Genomic DNA, 20,017 nt, shown 5'->3' on the forward strand with positions numbered 1-20,017 from the left:
ACTTGACTGTGAACATTTATTCATATCAGATGGGATTCAAGGAATGTTTTGATCAATTCCACATTACTCTTGTTGCTGTCAATGAGATGTTCTCAAGTGTAAGTTACTTCAGAGAAGCACCTACACAAAAGTCTGACTTCAGGTTTTTAAGACAAGCAACAAGCTGCTGTAGTAAAACATGAGTAAGAGAATGATCTTACAATAAAGAGATGTCTGAATGTATTACAGTACAGACAACAGAATAGGTTTTCAATACTTAGAACATGCCCGATACGAATATAGAAATTGTAGACTGGCAAAATTCAAAGAAATAATATTTCTTGGTAAGTGAGGAATTCAAGAAGATCTTTTGACCATATTTCTTAATATTTTATTATTTTGAAGTGAAATCTTTTACAGAACTGGTTGACTATTTCAGTTAATATCAGCAGTTGAGACTATGACCACCGTAGAATGGACAACATTTAACAAAACAACATTGCTCCAGGTACTTAATGATAATGATATATTTGAAGTCTCACACTTCCATTCAACATGCTGCTACTACTTACACAAAACTTTTTAACAAGTGACTACATGTGCATCAAACTTTCTCCAAAATTACGTATTATAGGAATTGTACGCTGCATTTTTAAAGCACGTAATTGAACTGGCAGAATAAATGAGGTGACATTAAGAAATTGTTTGAAAACTATGCAGTATTCCTGAAATGATTTACTCAAAATTACTGTAATTACAGAAAGAATATATTATTACTGCATTATTTAATTCCAAGCCATGATATCAGTTATAAAGTTAAACCCATTTGTTACCCCCAAAACAACGGCCACAGAACTGTTCTTCTCTCCTGAATCCATATTTCCCCCCACATAAATCCAATAACTAGTGGTGCAAAGAGGAAAAGAGGACTGACTAACAAGAGGAAGACAGTGGCAGTAAGCCTGTAAAAGCAAGGAAAGACAAGAAGAGTAAGAAGGAAAAACAAAACAAATGACATATTGTGCTCCTCCTTACTATGTGAGAAGCTATTAACTCTTCAATGCCTTAACACCAAAGAATATTTTACCTGGACATTTTTTCTACTAATCTTATAAACTCTGAGTGCTTTTCTGTTAATTGCCAATGAAAGCAGATTTCAGATGTTAAGGTTACTATCAATACTCAAATAGAAGGGAGAAACACGAGAGGCAGCAACACGTTTAATTAAAAATGAGTAAGAAAATAAACCCCTCCCAAGAAATCAGACATACAAACACAGAAACTGTAGATGAGAAAAGAAGTTCTTACCATTTTTAAATGCAAAAGAAGCAGTGTACTTATTATGGTATCTAGACATTTATTAGTCAGCTCTAGGGGAGATGCTTAATACATTTTGATGGTTTATAGAATTTGTGTCTTCCAGTCACTTCAGTATCACTCTACACCTAGAAGTTAAGATTAATACGCTGAACAACATGAGTAATACTCAAATCTGAGCTAACATTTGCTAAAAATACATTTCAATGTATTTTTAACAAGTGAAACTGAGACTGCAGAACAATTATGAATATTTCTTCATGAACAAGTGTATGTAAACAAAATTGACTTAATTCCCTCCACAGAGTGAAATACAGTAGACAGAAAACCACTTTATCAAAGTATGTAGGAACACAAGTCTCACTCAGCAGGATACCCCTTCCTATCCCATAACATCACTGAGAAAGTTGTATCTCAATTTATTTTCCAGTGGAATTCTTTTTAGTTTTTTAGGGTGTCCAAAGGAATTGAAGTAGTCCAGAAAAAATGTACAATGTTTAAGCACATTTGTCTGCATTGTGTTGTTGTCTATGTTTTCATCATGGCTGATGAAGAAGCTTGGAAACAGGTCAGCTGCAAGTGCATGCTGCTTTTGAATTTATTTAACAGCTCTTCTAGTAACCTGTAAAGGGAAAATAGTTACAACTTTAGAAGATTCTGAAAAGGGAACAATTACTGCAAGTTTTGATTATTTTGTCTGTGACTTCAGGTGCACTGTCTACTTTTCTTGTGTAGCTGAATTGCAAATTTTGGTTCTCGGCCTTGTCTTTGGAAGGTATTTGTAGACTTCTCTTAAGTATTACAACTGAAAGATCAGAGGTATTATGACTGTTCTAAGAGAAACATTAATTCACTACAATCATGTTGTTTTGTCCCTAACACATAAACTGTGTATGAGTTCATTTGGGGGCATAACAACAGTTAATGTGCATCTACCCAGCTGTCAAGAAAGAACCTGGTACAGTGGATAGTATTTATTATAATCCACAAACTACAGATGTAGGAGCAATGGTGTTGATGGGCCTGTTGTAGAAAATATTCACTGTAACACTGGAGATGCATTAAGTTGTTTTACAGTCTTGGCTGGGTATTTTATTTTCTCCTTAATCTAGGGAATAATGTGATCCCTGAACTTTCTGCCCTATTTCAAAAGCAAGCTATATAGGGCAGACATGTATCACCTGAACTTTTTGGCATGCTGCATTATTGAACAGCCAGTAACAGAAAAAAAAAAATTACACTGTGTGTTAAAAAAACAAACTAGCCCAAGAATAGCAACTTAAACCAAAAAAATCAGTATCTGCTTCCTCAGTGGGTCCTCTGGAAAATGATCATGTCCACATGAATCATTTAGCATCATAGTAGTGATTGTGAATGAACACACACAAACAGCTCTCAGAGCACAAATGTGTTATTTTACACAAATACATGTAGGTAACAGTGAGCTTCCTGGAAAAATTACAATTGCCATGTAGTGACCTGGGAAACAGAACAAGTTCTGTACTGTCTGGGGCTCAAAACACTGAAGCAGATGTAATAATGATGAAATTCTTGATTTTCATTTGTCTCATGAAGCTCAGATGCTTGTGAGTAAATGAAAAAAAAATTCTACAGGTGTTTTGGAAAATTTGAGTTAAAAGATCTCTCCTTACTCAAAACTGATTTTTAACTTTAATAAAGCCTTAGAGCTAAGTAAGATGAGGAGGTATCTTGAGACTTGTTGTGGCTAGAGAAGAGCAGGTTCAACTACATAGACAGAGGATATCTGGAAGAAGGCACAGACCACAGACCATGAGCTGCAGTGTCTCTTCGTGTGTCTACAAAATATTCTAAATTCTCACTGCTAAGTGCAAACTAATTTGATGCAGGAAAGTACAATGAAACCCATCTCTAGTTTAAACCATCTATACTAACACTACTCACTACAAATCTGTCCTAGTTTACTCTTTATTACGCTGTGGTTGTAAAATAGACTACCAAATACCAGGCTGGACACAGCAAAGCAACCTGTTGTCAAACGTCATCGTGGTGGAAAAGGAAGAACCCAGAATTCCTTCTTCTGATGTTAAGAAAGAGCCACAGACCCTCATTTGTTTATGAAAGGAAACATGCCAGTTTTATGAGTTCCCTGTACATCAGCTTGCAAAAGCCTGAACTTTGTTCTTGGCCATTTTTTTAATTGCTACTAACTTCAGTAAAACAATAAAATGGAACTCACAGAAACCCTAAAATTCACAAGGAAGGCTGAAATAGATTGATACAACAAGAAAAATACAAAGCTACACTGAACTGGTAAGACTAGGATGGACAAGCAGGATATGTCACAAAGCCATTGGCTCCTCTGGGTAATTTAATGGGCCATGAACAAGGCAAGGACTGAGCTTATTCTTGACTCTGTCCAAAAAGGCTTCTGCTCTGTAATTCAGAAGGGTCAAATATGGCAAAAGTTAAGCCTTTTATAATAAAGTTTTCTTACAAGAGTAAAAAGCAATGGCTCCAAAGACCATAAAGGAAACAAGAGGGTGCATTGTACTTACTTTCTGTCGGTTCCACTTGAGAGCTGAGGCAAGGCTTCCAAAGCTTGCTTAAAGCTTGATCTGCAAGGAAAACAAAACTACTCATAATCTGCTAGTACAAGACTCAGCATTTACTTGGCAGTTTGTCTCTATAAATCCTACAGAGAGATGCTATATTTTATCCATTTTTTTCAATAAATTGACAAAATATTGTCAACTGAGACCTGACATTCATGTGCAAATTGAACATAAAATAGTCATGGGGTCAAGCATGTGTCTTGACATTGCTAATGTGATGTACATCATACATCAACAGGAAATGTTAAATCAGCAGCTCACTGAAGACTGTCACATCCTGGACTGTTCAAAAATTAACAGGTAGTGGCCAGCCTGACTTCTGCCTAAAACTAAGCGACCATCAGTGTATGAAGAACAGATAAAACATTGATTTTGTCTCTCTGTGCTTAGTAGACAGACCACTGCATTCTGCCTTACAGAAGGGTGCCTATGAAGAGTATTACAGTGGGTTTGCATTGAGGTAACAGAGTCATAGAATAATTTAGATTGGAAGGGACTTTAGGTCCAACCCTGATCTCAAAGCAGGGCCGATTTCAAGGGTAGAGGAGAGTTCTTTGGGCCATTATCCAGTCAAGTGTTGAGTAACTCCAAAAATAGGGTTCCCACCCCACCCTGGGCAATAGGAGTGGAACAGAAATGAGGGAACAATGCAGGACCTGTAGAGATAGGTAGAATCTTGTAAGCAAAAGATTAATATGGTGACTTGTGGCAACTACTGCTAGTGACAAGTTCAGGGATAAAAAGCCTCTACGAAGCTCTGGCTTTCAGGGTTCACTGTGTTTTGCCCTATTACCGACAATACAATTTCCATTTTATCCAACCTGAGCCAGTGCCAAGTAGTTTTCTTATAGTAGTTTTTCTTTTAGAGGCCTTTTCACTATCAGAATAGGGAAGTGAGTACTCTGAATTGGAATGCAGTGACACCAGTGGACACTATGTGTGACTCTATGAAGACACATTAAGACTGCAATGTCTCCTACAAAACTGTTGATTAGGTAAAATGACCAAATTACTACCTGCAGGGACATGTAGTGCCAATCTTAAAGAAGTGAAGGTAATTAAAATATGAATGAATCTGCCCCTATCCAATCCTCACCATAATCACCTAGAAATTTAAATCAATCAGCTTTACTCAAAACTGCTGAGAGCTATCATAGCCTGTTTTTACATGCCTTGGGTGCATCAACCACTGATGGTGTTAATGCTTTTCCTTCTCCCTTTATATTAATGTGTGAGTGTCCCCCACACTATTTATCTTTGGTCTTGCCTCAGTGTGAAATGATAAATTGCTGAAAGCCTTTTGAAGGTGTTGATTCTAGGAGACAGTGTGAAGCGGAATTCCCTTTCCCTGATTAGGTGAGTGGAGAAGGAGAAGGGTAAGCGTAGGTATAAGCCTACGGAGAGCCCTAATTCTCCATATCCCTATAAGAGGACCCTGCCAGTAGCTGGATCTGTAGACTCTCTGATGAATCTGGCAGGTTATTTATTTTATGTTTTATGAGATTGCTGTGAAAAACTGGATAAAACTCATCAAGATCTGCTTGTGTCTGTCTTTAGCATAGCTATCCTTACCAGCTATACTGCTGTTAAAAATTACATTTTGTTTTTGGTGGCAAATATTAGTTTGTGTCTAGAAGTCCCAAGTAAAAAACAACAAAAAGTACTATTTTCTTTCAACTGATAAAATCTTGCTATCAACTGATAAAATCTGGTTTTTTTGTATATTTACACAGTAGATCAAACATTCTATTTGAAGCAAAATTCCTTCATTCTAAATTTACATTATGTGTTTTTGCATGTTTACCAAGGATTCTATTACACTGCAAAAAGTGACATTACAGCACAACTTACTTGCTTTCAGGTGTTAGGTATATGGCCACGGTATCCCTCAAAGCACAGATTTCAAGCTTTGCCTGAAGACAGAAATACAAATATGGAAACAATGACACAATGTCCTTTCACCAAGTATATACAAGTATCCCAAAGCTTCACCTTCTTGAGAGGCAAATACTATTGCACACTGCCCTTGTAAGCAGCCTCAGCTTTTAACAGTTTATTTCCTGTATTCTTTGTTGCCATGCTACTCTTCCAGGAGACTGCTCAAAGGAACAATTTCATACTTCTGATTCAAGTCAAACTGTTTACATCACTGTGTAGTAGTCAAAAAACACTGGTTTGTCTCTCAGTAACAAATCTTTAATTCTGTTTGACCTTTTCTGTACTGTGATAAAATGATAGATGCAACTTTTTTTTTCTTTTTTAAAAAATTAAATACAGTGAGCTTAACTTCTCACAGCACTGCTTAGCCAGGGAGAAAGGAAACACAAAAGTACAAAAATCTGTCAATACACATTTTGTGCTTGGTTCTTCTGGTGAATTTATTTTTTTCCATCAGGTGAGGAAGTAGAATGATTGTACTTTTTTTCTTTTGTGTCACCTGGCGGGCACAAGAGCTTGGGGATTTTATTCCTGCACTGTACTGTGTGCCCAGGTATTAATTTTCACTTAGGCAAACTGTGGAGGAGACTGAACTCGCAGATTAACTCTGTGAGCTCTTGAACTCTTCATAGATCATCCATTGGTCTTTGAAAAGCAATCATTATCATCACAACTTTTATATGAAATAGAAACATTCTGCAAGAGACCATGAAATAATTTCATTTAAAAATACAAAGTGAACTTCATAAAAATTAACATTCTGTTCTTCTTAGCATAAATATGAAATTTAATCCAGTTAGACATTACAGTAACTGATCTACATTTACACACAACATTAATCTTCCAAAACAAAACTTTTAAAAATGCAACACAGACAACTAATTCCACTTCTAATGAAAGCCTTTGGCTTTTAGGTATCTCCCTCATCCATCCTCTAGGTAGGAAGCCAGGTAAAATTTATGCTTTTTTAGAGCCAGAACTTTCTGGCACAAAATATAACACAGACACTCCAAATTTTATACTTACATATACTTTATGCTTTTCTCAACACACAGTATTTTACCTCTTTTGGTATAGTGCTCCATGCGCAGGAGTTGTGGACTTTTTCAAGTTCTGAAGTCTTTTTGGCATTTTAGGAGGTACCAGTACCCCATTCTCAAGTACCACAGCCTAAGTAAACCTGGTGGAAGGGTGAGCCCTGCAAAACTGTGGGTCATGGGATGTGGGAATACAGAGTAAAACTTGAATGAGAATTTTTGGTTCAGCCTAACAAGGCCTGGATGACTCTCACGCTGCCGCTGTCTGTCAGACAGGATTTTCTATGTTCAGAGGAACAGAAAATAACCATGAGTGACAAACGTACACTAAGTAGAGAAAAGCCTTTCAATTACAGGCTTAGGCAGCAAGTCCCTACAGTGGGTTGTTTAACCAGACAAAAGGGATATAGGCATAGCTTTGTTGCTCTTCATGGATTTGGTTTAAATATGGAGTCAATCACTTGGCTGCGATCTTCGTATACTAATTCTCTGTCCAATGCCAATACTAGCAGCAATTGGAAAAAAAGGCTTACCACTGGATATTATTTTCCCATCATAATGCAAGAATGCTGTTATGTACAATGAAAATAGAGAGTTTGCTCTTTTTCTGTTACAGCCATAGCAATCTGACTCAAAGGGATTTTTTATAAAAAGGTGTTTTTCTTAGAGTCTTTTAAAGCTTACCCAATACAAGTACAACTACCAATCCAGCTGTAAATAAAGCCTAACAACACAGCAAAGCTATTCTGCCCATGTTACAACAGCATGGTATTTTAGAAAGAGTAAAACAAACAAGTGGCTAATCCTGCAAAGTCTTACAAGATCCTACTGCATCCTGTTTTAGGGATTTTTAAATCTCAAAATATCACTACATTGTTTTTTCTTTTAAAGTGATTTTTTTATGTCAGGCCAAAGTGAGTATTTGACAACATTTCAAAAAAGATACCATTATGATGCTTTTTATCTCATAGAATACAGGCAGCCTTTTAATGCTGTCTAATACAAGAATAACCCTAAAATATATTAAACCCAAGAACCAGTATGCCAAAGGGTATTCATCCATAAATCTGAAATAGGTTGTAAAATAATCCTTTTATCTCCTTGCTTTCACTGCTACAATAAATCAAACAAATACCCAGATTATACCTCTGTTATTCTCAGTTTTCTAGACTCAGATATTTGACAGTACGAAGTACTCAGGTACCTGTAAAGCTCCATTTTTGCTGAAGGATGAAACACACTGCATCAGTCGACTCAGCTCTTCAGAGACTGCTTCTACAACCCTTGACATTACCCGAGGAACTAAGTCTTTGGAAATGGTAAACACCTAAGTTTAATGAAAAGAACCATGAACACAACACCTGCATTAACAAAAATATTTTCAATACTAACATTTCAATAAAAAACACGAATCTCTTTGATTGAAAGGTCTCCTTCTTTTTTATCAACGTACCAAAAATTCAAAAGAAACTAGAATATGAAGGATGTCTTTTGACGCTTGCCCTGCACTTCGACCAATCCTCTCTGTTAACAGCAAATTTGGTTATGTGATTTGTGATAACCTTCTTGCTATACCAAAAGGCAGCTAAACTTCAAAATATGTGCTTTTGGCTGATGGATGCAGGTAGTCAGGCGGCTGTAGACAGACCACTGTCTTGTAGATAAACACCTTTGATTCAGAGGTGTGTGTCTGACAGTTACACATTCAGCCACTTTCTACCCATATATTTTGCTATTTTTTCTAGACTCCTTTATATCTGACCACTGTTGAATGGCTACTGTCATTATACTCTATGGCAGAGATAAATATTTGACAGCCTGTGCAAATATGAGGGTGTCAACAGAAGTTCATTTAAACTCTGCCACTGCTGCCATTTATTAGGTCCCTGGCAAAAAAAATTAAACCTTACTTGTTTTCCCATGCATCAAGACAATCTTTTTTAACAATTATTTGTGGAACTTTTAAAAGTGGCCTGTTCAGAATAGTAACTGCAACACAAAGTTATTAAATCTATGCTTGAAGCAAAGTATGAAGAGAGTAATCTTCCTTAAAGGGAGCTTTACAGAAGTGAGAAATTGTTGTGGATTTAAAAAAAAGAAAGTATGATTTTTCTACAATGAATTCGGGAAAATGCAGGCCAAGAGGTTGGAATATAGGAGGAAGTGAGATTATAGGTTAGACACACCAAACTTGTGTCAAAGCTTAGAGATGATGATAAAGCTGCATTGCACTGCACAGGGCTGGGAGAGAAGATGACACATGAAGCTGGAGTGGTGTATGTAAGCTTAAGTATGTGACTGGAGTGGTACAAGAATGAAAATGAGATGTATAAAGTTTTGAAACATTTCCCCAGTTTCTGCTTTGAAATATTCTAAAGAATTAAGTAGTGGATTGTTTTGCTGGAATACCTTTGCTTTTATGCAAAGTTTATATCCCACGTCTGACAAGGAAATTTACTAACTGACAGAAGATATTAATACATATGTGTAAAAATCAATGAGGAAAAGAAAAAAACAAAGAAAGAAAGATTCCTACAGAGTTTTCAGTGATTTCAATAAAGAATTGTGTAGCAGGCATCCCATAAGGCTGACCATTCCAAAAGGCAGGTCTGCACCACAGGCCAAGTACACTGACCCCATAAATGTCAGCTACCAGCTGTTACCAGTGCTGGAAAGGGGTCATCTTACTCAGCACCAAACATTGCTGATCAATTCAACACAAACATACCAGGAACATGCCCAAATATCTTCTACTGAGAAAAGAATATTTCTGCCTGCAATGAGCATTCTTGAGTTACTTTACAGAATCCAAGAAAAATAATTGTCAGCAAGGGTGAATCATCACAAATTTGTAATAAGAAGCCCTTATTTTGATTTCAGCTAAATTTGAATTCAAAGGTAGAGAAACAATTTTTTTCCATTTCAGTCTATCCTTGCTGCTCATCTGATGGTTAATTTTTGCTGTTTCAAAATACAGAAACTTGCTGCCTTGCTAACTAAACTTAAACCTGACCCAGCTTAACAGAATTTCACCAGTGGAAATGGGAGTTTCGTCTTGACACACCTTCTCATATTTCTGTATATTTCACATCTAGAAATTTACGATGCTATTTAGGCCAGCAACAGTATCAGTCTCAATGAGGAGAGCACAGCAATGCACCTTTCTGCTGCAGCATTTTAACAAGTAGGCATGTTTACAACCCTAGCTCAGTAAGTCAGAAATTACTTTAAATTTTTTAAAGCAAAGCCTCTAATTTCCATTTTAATCTGAAAAGCAATATTAGAAATTTTTATTATGTTGGTGTATGCTTTTAGTGTTTCTTATTCCCTCATTTGGAAGCACTTGGTAAAACCACAATGCTTCTGTGAAAATGCTTCTGCTATAAAGTAACACTAAAATAATATCAAAAATACTGCAAGACAAATTTGAAGTTCCTGAAAATATTTTAATTTATACGAATCCTTGTAATTTAAGAAGGAATAAGGAAAGTAAAAGCCTCAAATGAATCTCATTATATTTTAATTACAGGGAAAAGTTAATGCAGCCATACTTGTGGTACTTTGGAAGGTAGGAGTAATATTACTACCAATGCTTCTACCAGGAGCAACAGTAATCTGTTAACACTCTTGATGATTAGGAGTGATTATGTAAAACATAGACTCTAACTTAAAGAACCATAGAAAATTCCTGCATACAATCCCAAAAGGCTAAATAATTGTAGCCCCTCCGAGCTTATTATGTTAGAAGCAATGTTTTAACGTGCATTCCCTAGCCTAGATACCCATTACCTACTTAGGCATTTCAAGCAGTATTTGTGCTTACAAAGTCTATAAAACTTCCTGTGTTTAGCCTTCCTATTTCCACTGTATGTAGAAGACTGACATATATTGGCTTTTCACTCTGAGTGGCATGTGTTGAACATTTCCTTCAAGGTGAAACAGAAGTTAATTACAGATGTTTTGCAAAATAAAGATAATCAGAGAAAGAGAGCATCATAACTAGCTATATATCTATATATTATCTGCATGGAAAGGGAGAATTTAACTTCAGCATTTGGCTTTCCTCTTTATCAGATAATGGAGATGAAAAGGTGTAATGGAGCGTTAGAGAGGATAAACAGGAACTACTCATCTCCTTCTGCCCCATATGAAAAGTTATCAGTTTTATAACAAGTTGGCTAAACCTAATCTATAAAGAAGACACTTCAATAAAAAAAAAAAAAAATCTGGGATTTACCAGCAAAAGTACACTGAAATCATATAAGCATGAAATGATCTGAAGTTTCTCCTCACCTCTGCATGCACAGCAATGATATTCACTAAAGCTTCTTTCAAGTAGTTTCTGACACCTGAAACAAGAGAAACAAAATAATTACTTTCATTCTGTTGTCTCAACACCACTATAATATTCTGCTGTTCAATACTGTACTTTTTATTTTCATTTTTTACTACTACTTTTGCAATCAGAGGCAGAAAGAGAAAGTTCCATAGCCACACCACCAGACTATTTCCTTTTTCAAATCAAATGGAGAAAGGCACATTTCCTTACAGCAGAAGGTTAAAAAAAGTCAGTAGGTTCCTGTTTTAGTATTCCTCTCTAGCAAGATAATTTCACCAACTTTGCAATTTAATAAAAAAACTAGCATTATTAAAAAATACATTCTGGATGCTTTGGTAGAATACACACACCATGGCACACAACATGCACCACAGTTTAATAAGTTCTAAAGAACAAAGTCAAGAGGTTTTGTTTGTATAACAGTCTTCAAGATCTTACTACTTTATCAGCTTCTCTATCTGTGAATTATTACAGATAGGAATAGCACGGTCTCTTGTTTATCTGAAAGCGGTTCAGAATATATTACTCATGGCAGTTTATAGGAGATGTCATGCCTTAGTAGAAACTTCCTTTTGGGGAAGGTGGAGAAGTCAAATAAGCATTTTCTTTCCAAGCTTATGAAATACTTGTCAATTTACACTAAGAACATCCAGCAGCATGTGCTTTAGTTAGGACACGCTCTTAGTACTCTCTGCTGCTGTAATTCTATAACTTTCCCAGCCTGTATTCCAGTCGTCTAAGATTTAAAATAGGCAAGAATCTAAAATTGCCTCACTTGTTTTTATGGCCACTTTACTCTGTAGGCAAAGGAAAATTAGAAAGAATTCAACTCTTTAGAGTATGTATAAATGCTCTAAGTACAAACAAAGTAACGAGAGACGGTTAGTGATCCACATGACCTCAACTTCTGATTTTGATTAGTCTACCACAAATCAGAGAAAGTGCAATGACCCCATCCCTCCCTTCAATATATTCAATAGACAGTAAAATACAAGAATCATGGACAAAGACTGGTGAGACCACACAGCTCAGAGATCACAGTGTGATTACGGCTAATGCTATAAAAATTACAAAGTGAACCTTTAATCAGTTCATCTTACTTGCTCCACCTTTCCTTAGATAACACCAATGCAGAAACTTAGTCCTGCTACAAAAAACAGCTTTAAAAGGGGTTACCTGAGATCATCAAAATGAGCTATTCTGTGAGAAGAGTAGTATCTCACTACTGCCACCTCAGTCATGCTCATATCTTTAACCATTGATCCCAGAACTTGCCTCATGATCTAAAAAGGTGACCCTTTGTTAGACAATTATGGATAAAAATTTTATAAAAGCAGGACACAAGGATGACCTGTCCTTGACAGCACAGGACTGTCTTGCATGAGTAACAAACATCTAGAATGTGCAATGGGATACAGCCTGGATGTCAGAAAGATACAAGTCTTTCTCCACACATTCCAAAACATCTCTAGTGCCTTTTCTCTTTACATCTTTATTCTTCCCCATGAAAATTTCAGTAGATTTTTCCATTTAAATTAACCCAAAGACAAGTCATACAGTATTGTATACCAGCTTGCAAACTTAAAATTTCTTTCATCTTAGCAAGGAAGTGAGGGAGGAATAAAGCAACACCAGAAATTTTATGAAACTGACTTTTTTCTCCTACCCCGTAACCTTGCAAAACAAAGCAAGAATGTCACACACCAATACTCAAACCACACCAAAAGATCACAGGTATATGTGGAAATGCAACACCCCCTTCCTTTTTCCTCTTCTACTGTTTTCCTTCTTTTACTTCACTCTGCCCCTGTTGAAATCCTCTGCACACTTCATATCACCGAGGTCAAAATTTCTATCACATCCCAGAAACCAATACAACTTGACCAGACACTGAACAAAGGTCTACTCTGCATATCAAATCAAGAGGTACAGGGTGAATTTGGGAGCCGGTTTGCAGTTAACTTCAGGGTGCAAAGTGTTGCTTTTGGTCTGCAAACCTATGTGGCATTCAGCTTTTGGCTGCCTACCAGCCTCATCTTGTGACAGTAGGATCTTTCATGTGGAAATTTTGATTTTACTTTTGCACAAATGCTGCACAAGATAAAGACTTTGACAGTCTCCCTTCTCTAGGGATACCTGAGCACTGCCACGGCATGTTCCTTAGTCAATCAAAATTTCAGTGACCTAAGCAGCATTTCTTTGGTCCAACTGAGTGTTCCCTAATGAAGTATCTCACTCAAACCCTGCTACTGCTGGGGAGCAGTAAGTAAAGTACAGAGAGGGGGCTGCCATGTCAAACAGAGAGAGCACGTGTGTCTCCTGCAGAGGTGGCCAGCAGGCTGAGCTGGGAAGAAGTGTTATCAAGGAGGGTGAGTGAAAAGCCCAGGTGGATAGAGACTGAAGTGGGTTGTGTAAGAGGGTGGTGTGGTTCCAAGGAAGAATCCTCATTTCCCACCTATCCCACCTAAATCCCCAAGGTAGTGAGCCTCTTCTCATGCATTTGTACAACTTGGCTCAGGGTAGCAGCTGCTAATTCTGTCTGCTGCTGTAAGCACCCAAATTAAACAGCTTTTGACTGTGCTAGTAGAAGCTGCCTATCACTGTATCTGCAGAAACTTTCCATAACATATTTCATGAAGAATTAGTTACCAAGTTGCCATCACTGCTATAAGTACCTAAGTACTGTTAATTTCTGAAAGCATGGAATACTAATATCAGCAACATTAGTGCCAGGTGTTGAACAGCGTTGTCTGATGGTTCTCAGCTAAGGTAAATGGTTATTTTATGTCAGAGCTCAGAAACAATTCAGTAAATGGAATGGAGGGAAGCTATGGTAAGAATGAAGTGAGAGTAGCTTAGTATTGCATATTGTTAGCCTATCCCAGCTGCATGATAAAATTGTTAACTTAAACCTCAGTGAAAGGGCATAAGCAGACAGATTTTTATCTTCCATCCTTGCACCATGCACAAGGGTGAATGGATGCAACTTAAAGGAGCTAAGTGCTACTGGGATTGAAAGAAATAATTAGGTGTTCCTGACCCTTCATAGCAGGCTCAGTCCTGCAATGACTTCAGGATCAGGCAGCCCAGTGCCAGCACAAATATTTCCTCAATTTCTTCGACAGGTTTTACAATTTAAGAGCAAATAATTCAGCACAAACTTTGCAAAGCTATGCAGTTTAGAGACAGTGTATGTATATGAAACTGCAGTTGCCTTAATTGCAGCATTTAACAAGCTGGAAGACCTTGTCTTGGTAAGCTAAACAAGCCAAAGACAGAAAGAACATGCAATTGCACTCTAAAAATGCCAGTTAGTGGAACCAGACAGGGAAAGAAGGGAGAACAGTGCAAGGTGAAGAACAACATAGGCACAAGAAAGAAAGAAATGAAGGTATAAATGAAATGACCATCAGTGAAGTTATGCTGGTCTCTGTGAAGTTATTAAAGGTCTCTGTGTAAAGGTTTGCTCTAAGATATGAAAGATGTAGTTTTACGACAATCATTGCTGTTGGCAGGGGGGGGGTGGGGGCAGTTTCCTACCACAAATAGAACTTATGTAAAAAGGGCATTTCCCCCCAGCCCTTCCTTTTATCTTATTCGTGAAGGATTTAATTTTTGGATGTGGAGACAAAGCAAAACATATCGGAATGTCAGGACCTGCAGGCATAGATAATAACGGTACTATTTTTTGAAAAGTTACAATTAAAAAATATCCCATTTCTGATTTATATCACTGTACTGTTTGTGGCAGGCTTTGCTGAAGCAAAGTATTACTTTTCTGGAGTATGATTCACTAGAAATACAAGCAGTGGCATCCAACTGTGAATTTGTTGTGAAATTCATTTCAAAATGTAAAAATTCTGTCTAGAATAGAATTTTTGTGCAGCTTTCTCGACAACTGTTCAGCAGCCCACACAATTACAGTTTTTGGGACACCATGCTGCCAGTCCTATTATACAGCACTGAAAGCTAATGCACCTTGTAACTGTAGATTGCAACTATTAGGCTAATCAAGTGAAACATAACATTCTTAAGTCTAAAATACCTCTTATTTAGCATATTGAAGCAGAAATACAATGCCTTTCCACTGCTTCTGACAGAAATGTATTATAGAAAGTCTCAACAAGCCCTTGCAATTTCTCTGAGGAAAATGTTATTATTCTGTTACAACATAAACGCATTCCACTCCCACTCTATTCTTAATACCAAAGACTGACTTGCTGGAATTCTAGCTGCTACTAACAAAGCCCCAGCATTGCTCTAAAGAAAAATGAATGGGAAGACTTAAGAAATAAAAATGAAGGACAATTTCAGCCATCAACTATCACAATGGCTGACAGAAACTTTAAAATAGCATCTTCCAATTTTGGACTCTCCACTGTACTTTTTACCAGAGAAATATATAACAAAATTATCCAATAATCTCCAGTTTATACCACTTATTAATTTTACTTTTTTTTTACTACTTAAACATGTCAGTCTATGTTTCAAATCAATTTTAGCAACATTGTAAAGCTGTAGCATAGATGACTGTGTGAATGATGGGAAAAGCAGAAGGGAAAAAGGTTTGTGGTTCTGAGGAGTAACAGAAACCAAACTTTTAGCTTGCCAATACAGGAATCATTCAGGAGATCTTTAGATGGTGTAGCGCTACCAGTTGTCCCACTTGTAGTTAGTTCTCAGAGATATGTTTCCCCCAAGTACTTATATGACATCGTTATACTACAAAACCCCCAAAGTGACTGAATAAGCATGAAAGAGCTGGGACTCCAATACCACATGTGTAATTCTAAAACACAGAGAGGCTACAAAAACTTGCATGCAAGAAAAGAGCAAAGGTTGCACACACAGTAAAACTGAACTCATCAGGCTGCTTTTTCTGTGACAGAAGCTAACTTGAGCCTTCAAATGTTCCCAGTCCTTCTACAGTGAATTGACAGTGTGAAGGATTACATGAGCTTCAAACATTTTTTAAGCCTTCTGCAGACTCAAGAGTTCAAAGAATGAACTCAAGTTCAGTGAGTACAACTGAAACACACAGGAAATTTTAACCCAGGCAGATAGGGTTTGACACACTTTTAACTTCTGTGAGATTGGACCCTCATTTGAGATGGACAGCTGGACAGAAAATCCAGCCTTGCTGCTGCCTCTCACCAAACCAGCTTTTTAGCTTGCCTTTTGTGCAAAAAGGAGGAGGAGAGGATAAATGCACACAACTGTTTAGAAAAAGCAGGTGATGTCAGCAGGTACCTCTGCTTATTAGCAGTAAACCAGACAAGAGGGTGAGAGGCTATGAAGGATCAAAAGAAAAGAAAAAAAGCAAATTTAATTAAAGAGAAATCATGCAGGAATATTGAAAGCTACTGTTCCTTTCTGGAGGAGCTAGAAAAGCCATCCACAGGAAATTCTACAGTTTGACAGCTGCCACTTTTTTTTTTTTTTTTTTTTTTTTTAAATAAAGCAGAGAAGACTGAACAGTTCTTAATGCGTTGACTAAGCTACTAGTCCTGTTTCATGACTGAGTTGACTGACTTATTAGAAACCTAAGCTCAGAAATGAGTGTTGGGTAGGCACAGAGCCACCAATTTAGGCAACAACGGAGAGCATTCTGAGTCCATTCCGTAGGAGGTCAATACTTAACTGGGCAAGCAACCACTGCTGGTGGTAGCAATGTTTCTTAGTGCTTCTGAAAAGAGAGCACTAAATTTGTTGGCCTTAAGGCTTGAGCATGACTTGGTAGAGATAGGAAAACTGATGCCTGGGAGTCTGAAATTTTGCATTTTAAGACACATCCAATTGTACACAGTATTTTTTACAATTTATTGTTCTGTTTGGTGGGTTATGCCAGTAACAGTCAATCAGTCTGAAATCACTGAAACCTTTTTCCTGATTACTTTTTAATGAAAACTTTCTGAAAAAAATAATAATGTACAGAATTTGGTAATCCAAAGAGATTAATATTTTTCATACCTAGCTGCAGAATATCAGTAATTGCCTGTTTCTGGACATTTCATTTACTACTCTGATAGTAAATTTAGAGGAGTGTGACTGTAAAAATGTATTTAATCTGCTCTGTTTTAATGAAGGAACTGGCTTTTAAATTTTTTTATCTATATTCTTTTTAGTTACATTACACCCTATTGCCAAATTTAAGTAAAATGGTATTGGAAATGTTAATTTCTAAGCTTCAGATATATCATGCCAAACTTTACACCATGTCACACACAAGGTGTTCTGAACTGTATGTCAGTTAAGCTCCCGCAGCTCTTCTGTAAGTTTTTAATCTGCTATGTGAAACTGTTGGAAAAAAAAGCTGCACACATCTACTGCAAGTCGTTAATCAGTGCTGCGTGGTGCACATTAAAAAAGAAACTAATGAACGGTATCCAAGCCATGTGGATGCAACTTCTTAAAACAGTCTGATTTTTTAACTGTTAAGTTTCCTCTAGGTTCTGGCTGCATTGCAGCTGCAATAGCAGTATTCGATACCTGCTTTAACTAAAATTATCCTGGCACAATTTCTAGTGTGGTCACATTCTTCCCCAGTGCAACTCCTGTTACAGAAGCAGTGCTAGGGGCTAGCAGGATTCCTTTTGGGATGGCAGACAGTAATTTGTATTTCTGCAGCTCTTGAAAAGGCAGACTCCTTGCAACACACCAAGTGAGCCCCATCCTGCCCATGCAGTCCATGGGGCAATTTCAAGCTTAGATGGATGCCTCCTGACAAACCAAGCTGCCCCATACACACCACAGAATTTCACTTTTCAATCTAACCTAAACAATAACTTCCAGCTAAAATCAAGTAATCTCTTTCCAAACCCCAAGCATTTACACAGGTAAGGCAGAATGGGTGGGAGGGGGAGGAGGCTCTACAGAGTAAAACACTGTCTGAGGTCACAGCAGGTCAGTAGAGCAGTCAGCACTGCCTCCATGCAAAAGCTGCTGGAACAATTTTAAAAACAGGTTAATGGTGCAGATGTGTCTTGGTAGAAAAATTTTAATTTACAAGATCTACAGATAACTCCAGGCTTCCCATAATTATGGATCGCTGCCTGACACATCCAGTGCGTGTAAAGATCCATCAACTACCTTATCCCAAGAAATGAACAGGAAGCAGCACAGACTAAAAATGAAAATTCAAATGAACACCAAAATATTTTTATTTTTAAGCTGCAGAATTCCAAATAAACATGACTTATAATGTTCCTTACATGTAAAATATTTCATAGACTCAGGGTACTGGACTGTGAAGTACATACAGCAAAAACCAGTTTGCATTATGTTGGTATTGGGAAGGTATTTATGAAGGAATATTCCTTATATAAAGGAATAAACTTATTACTTGAATTTTTCAGAGCACTTGGATTTGAGAAAAAAATAGACCAATTTGGATTTAGAATTAAGTGCCCAGGATGACACGAAAAAGGCTGACATCTGTCTACGAGGACCAACAGCACAGCATGCCTGAGGCTGCATTAAATGCATTTGAAAAAAGGTGTTTGCCCTCAAAACTATTCAGAAATCTAATATTTATAACCAGGGAAAGTTTAATGTGACTGATAGTCTGTTTAACTTTGTATGTTCCCAGAACAACAAACTGTTTTTGCCTCATTAGAAAAAGCCCTAAATTATTTAATGTTTCTGGAAAATTATTTTAAAAGCTAGCAACTATTTGCAATTACTACAATAAATGTGATACCCCATTCATAAAAGTAGTCTTTTAATTTCCAAGCAGCCTACACCTTGCAAGATAGTTCCCTAACCTATAGGAATAGACAGAAACCTAACTTGTTTGCATGCATAAGCCTTCCATGAACTACAGCACTGGTACATGACTATTTCATGCTATTTTACTGAAGTGCCCCCACCCACACAGTGATATCATCTAACCTGACACCCCACAGATGCTAAAAAAATATGTATTAAAAAAAGTAGAGATGTGACTTGGAATTTCCCCATGGACATAACAAAGCAGCTCACCTTTATTCTTTGCAGCAGCACAAAGGTTTCTCCCTTAAAGGACAGTTGATAGGAAATCAGCTTCAGCTAACGGTACTACCAGTGGCCTGTTTTCTAAATTAAGGCAGCTAGACAAGCCTGCTTGTTTCTTCCTAATTACTAAAAATACATTTGCTATCATGCTTTGTTGTTTGCCCTGGATAAAAACATTTCCAGAAAACTGCTTGCAGGATGCTAAAAGCCGAACACGTATCTGGCAGTAGCTCTCAAAATACAGGAGATCCAACAGGTCACAACCTTTACCACCACCTAAGTGGCCTTATTTGTTTATTGTATTCCCTCCTTGTTTTGACTCACTAGTATTTTTCAAGTTAATAATTAGTAGCTGTCAAAAAGCAACTAATAAACAGTGCAAATAACAGCTTTTATTTACTTATTGCTTCTGTTTGCCCAAAGAAATACAGACACCACATCTTAATTCTAGAGAATTAAATGGACATTATGATCTTCAGTAAATTCCTTACTTCACAGTAAGATTTATGCAGTTTGATTAATAACACTATTTTTACAACCTTTGACCATGATTATAAATACAGATAATACCATAAATTCCATAAAAGTAAATACCATATGTAAGAAAAAGGTAAGTTAGAGGAAAGCAATTATTTAAAACCAGTCTAGAATGGAAGACATAATTACAGCATTCACAGAGTTTTATGAATCCACACTATACACCTGAGCCAAGTTAAATGTCACACAACTGCTCCGTTGTCATTAAAGAAGAAAAACCCACTTAAAAACAGGGACTCCAGAATCTCATTTCAATTTAAACAAGAATGTGAAATTTCTCACTA

The 20,017-nt window shown here is 37.0% G+C and overlaps 1 protein-coding gene across 2 annotated transcripts in view; it reads right to left on the reverse strand.

The window, feature by feature from the left end:
* Nucleotides 1-354: 354 nt before the first annotated feature.
* Nucleotides 355-20,017, reverse strand: part of EXOC2 (exocyst complex component 2) — a 127,706-nt gene continuing 108,043 nt past the window's right edge. For both annotated transcript variants that reach the window (XM_053953851.1, XM_053953842.1), the window contains exons 24-28: nucleotides 11,159-11,214; nucleotides 8,070-8,192; nucleotides 5,742-5,803; nucleotides 3,834-3,893; nucleotides 355-1,918 (exon numbers count right to left, since the gene is read on the reverse strand). In XM_053953851.1, the coding sequence (XP_053809826.1) occupies nucleotides 1,825-1,918; nucleotides 3,834-3,893; nucleotides 5,742-5,803; nucleotides 8,070-8,192; nucleotides 11,159-11,214 (395 nt within the window). In that variant the 3' untranslated portion in view covers nucleotides 355-1,824. The remainder of the gene's footprint in view (nucleotides 1,919-3,833; nucleotides 3,894-5,741; nucleotides 5,804-8,069; nucleotides 8,193-11,158; nucleotides 11,215-20,017) is intronic.

This window comes from Vidua chalybeata, chromosome 1, assembly GCF_026979565.1.
Source record: "Vidua chalybeata isolate OUT-0048 chromosome 1, bVidCha1 merged haplotype, whole genome shotgun sequence".
NCBI classification, from domain to species: Eukaryota; Metazoa; Chordata; class Aves; order Passeriformes; family Viduidae; genus Vidua; species Vidua chalybeata.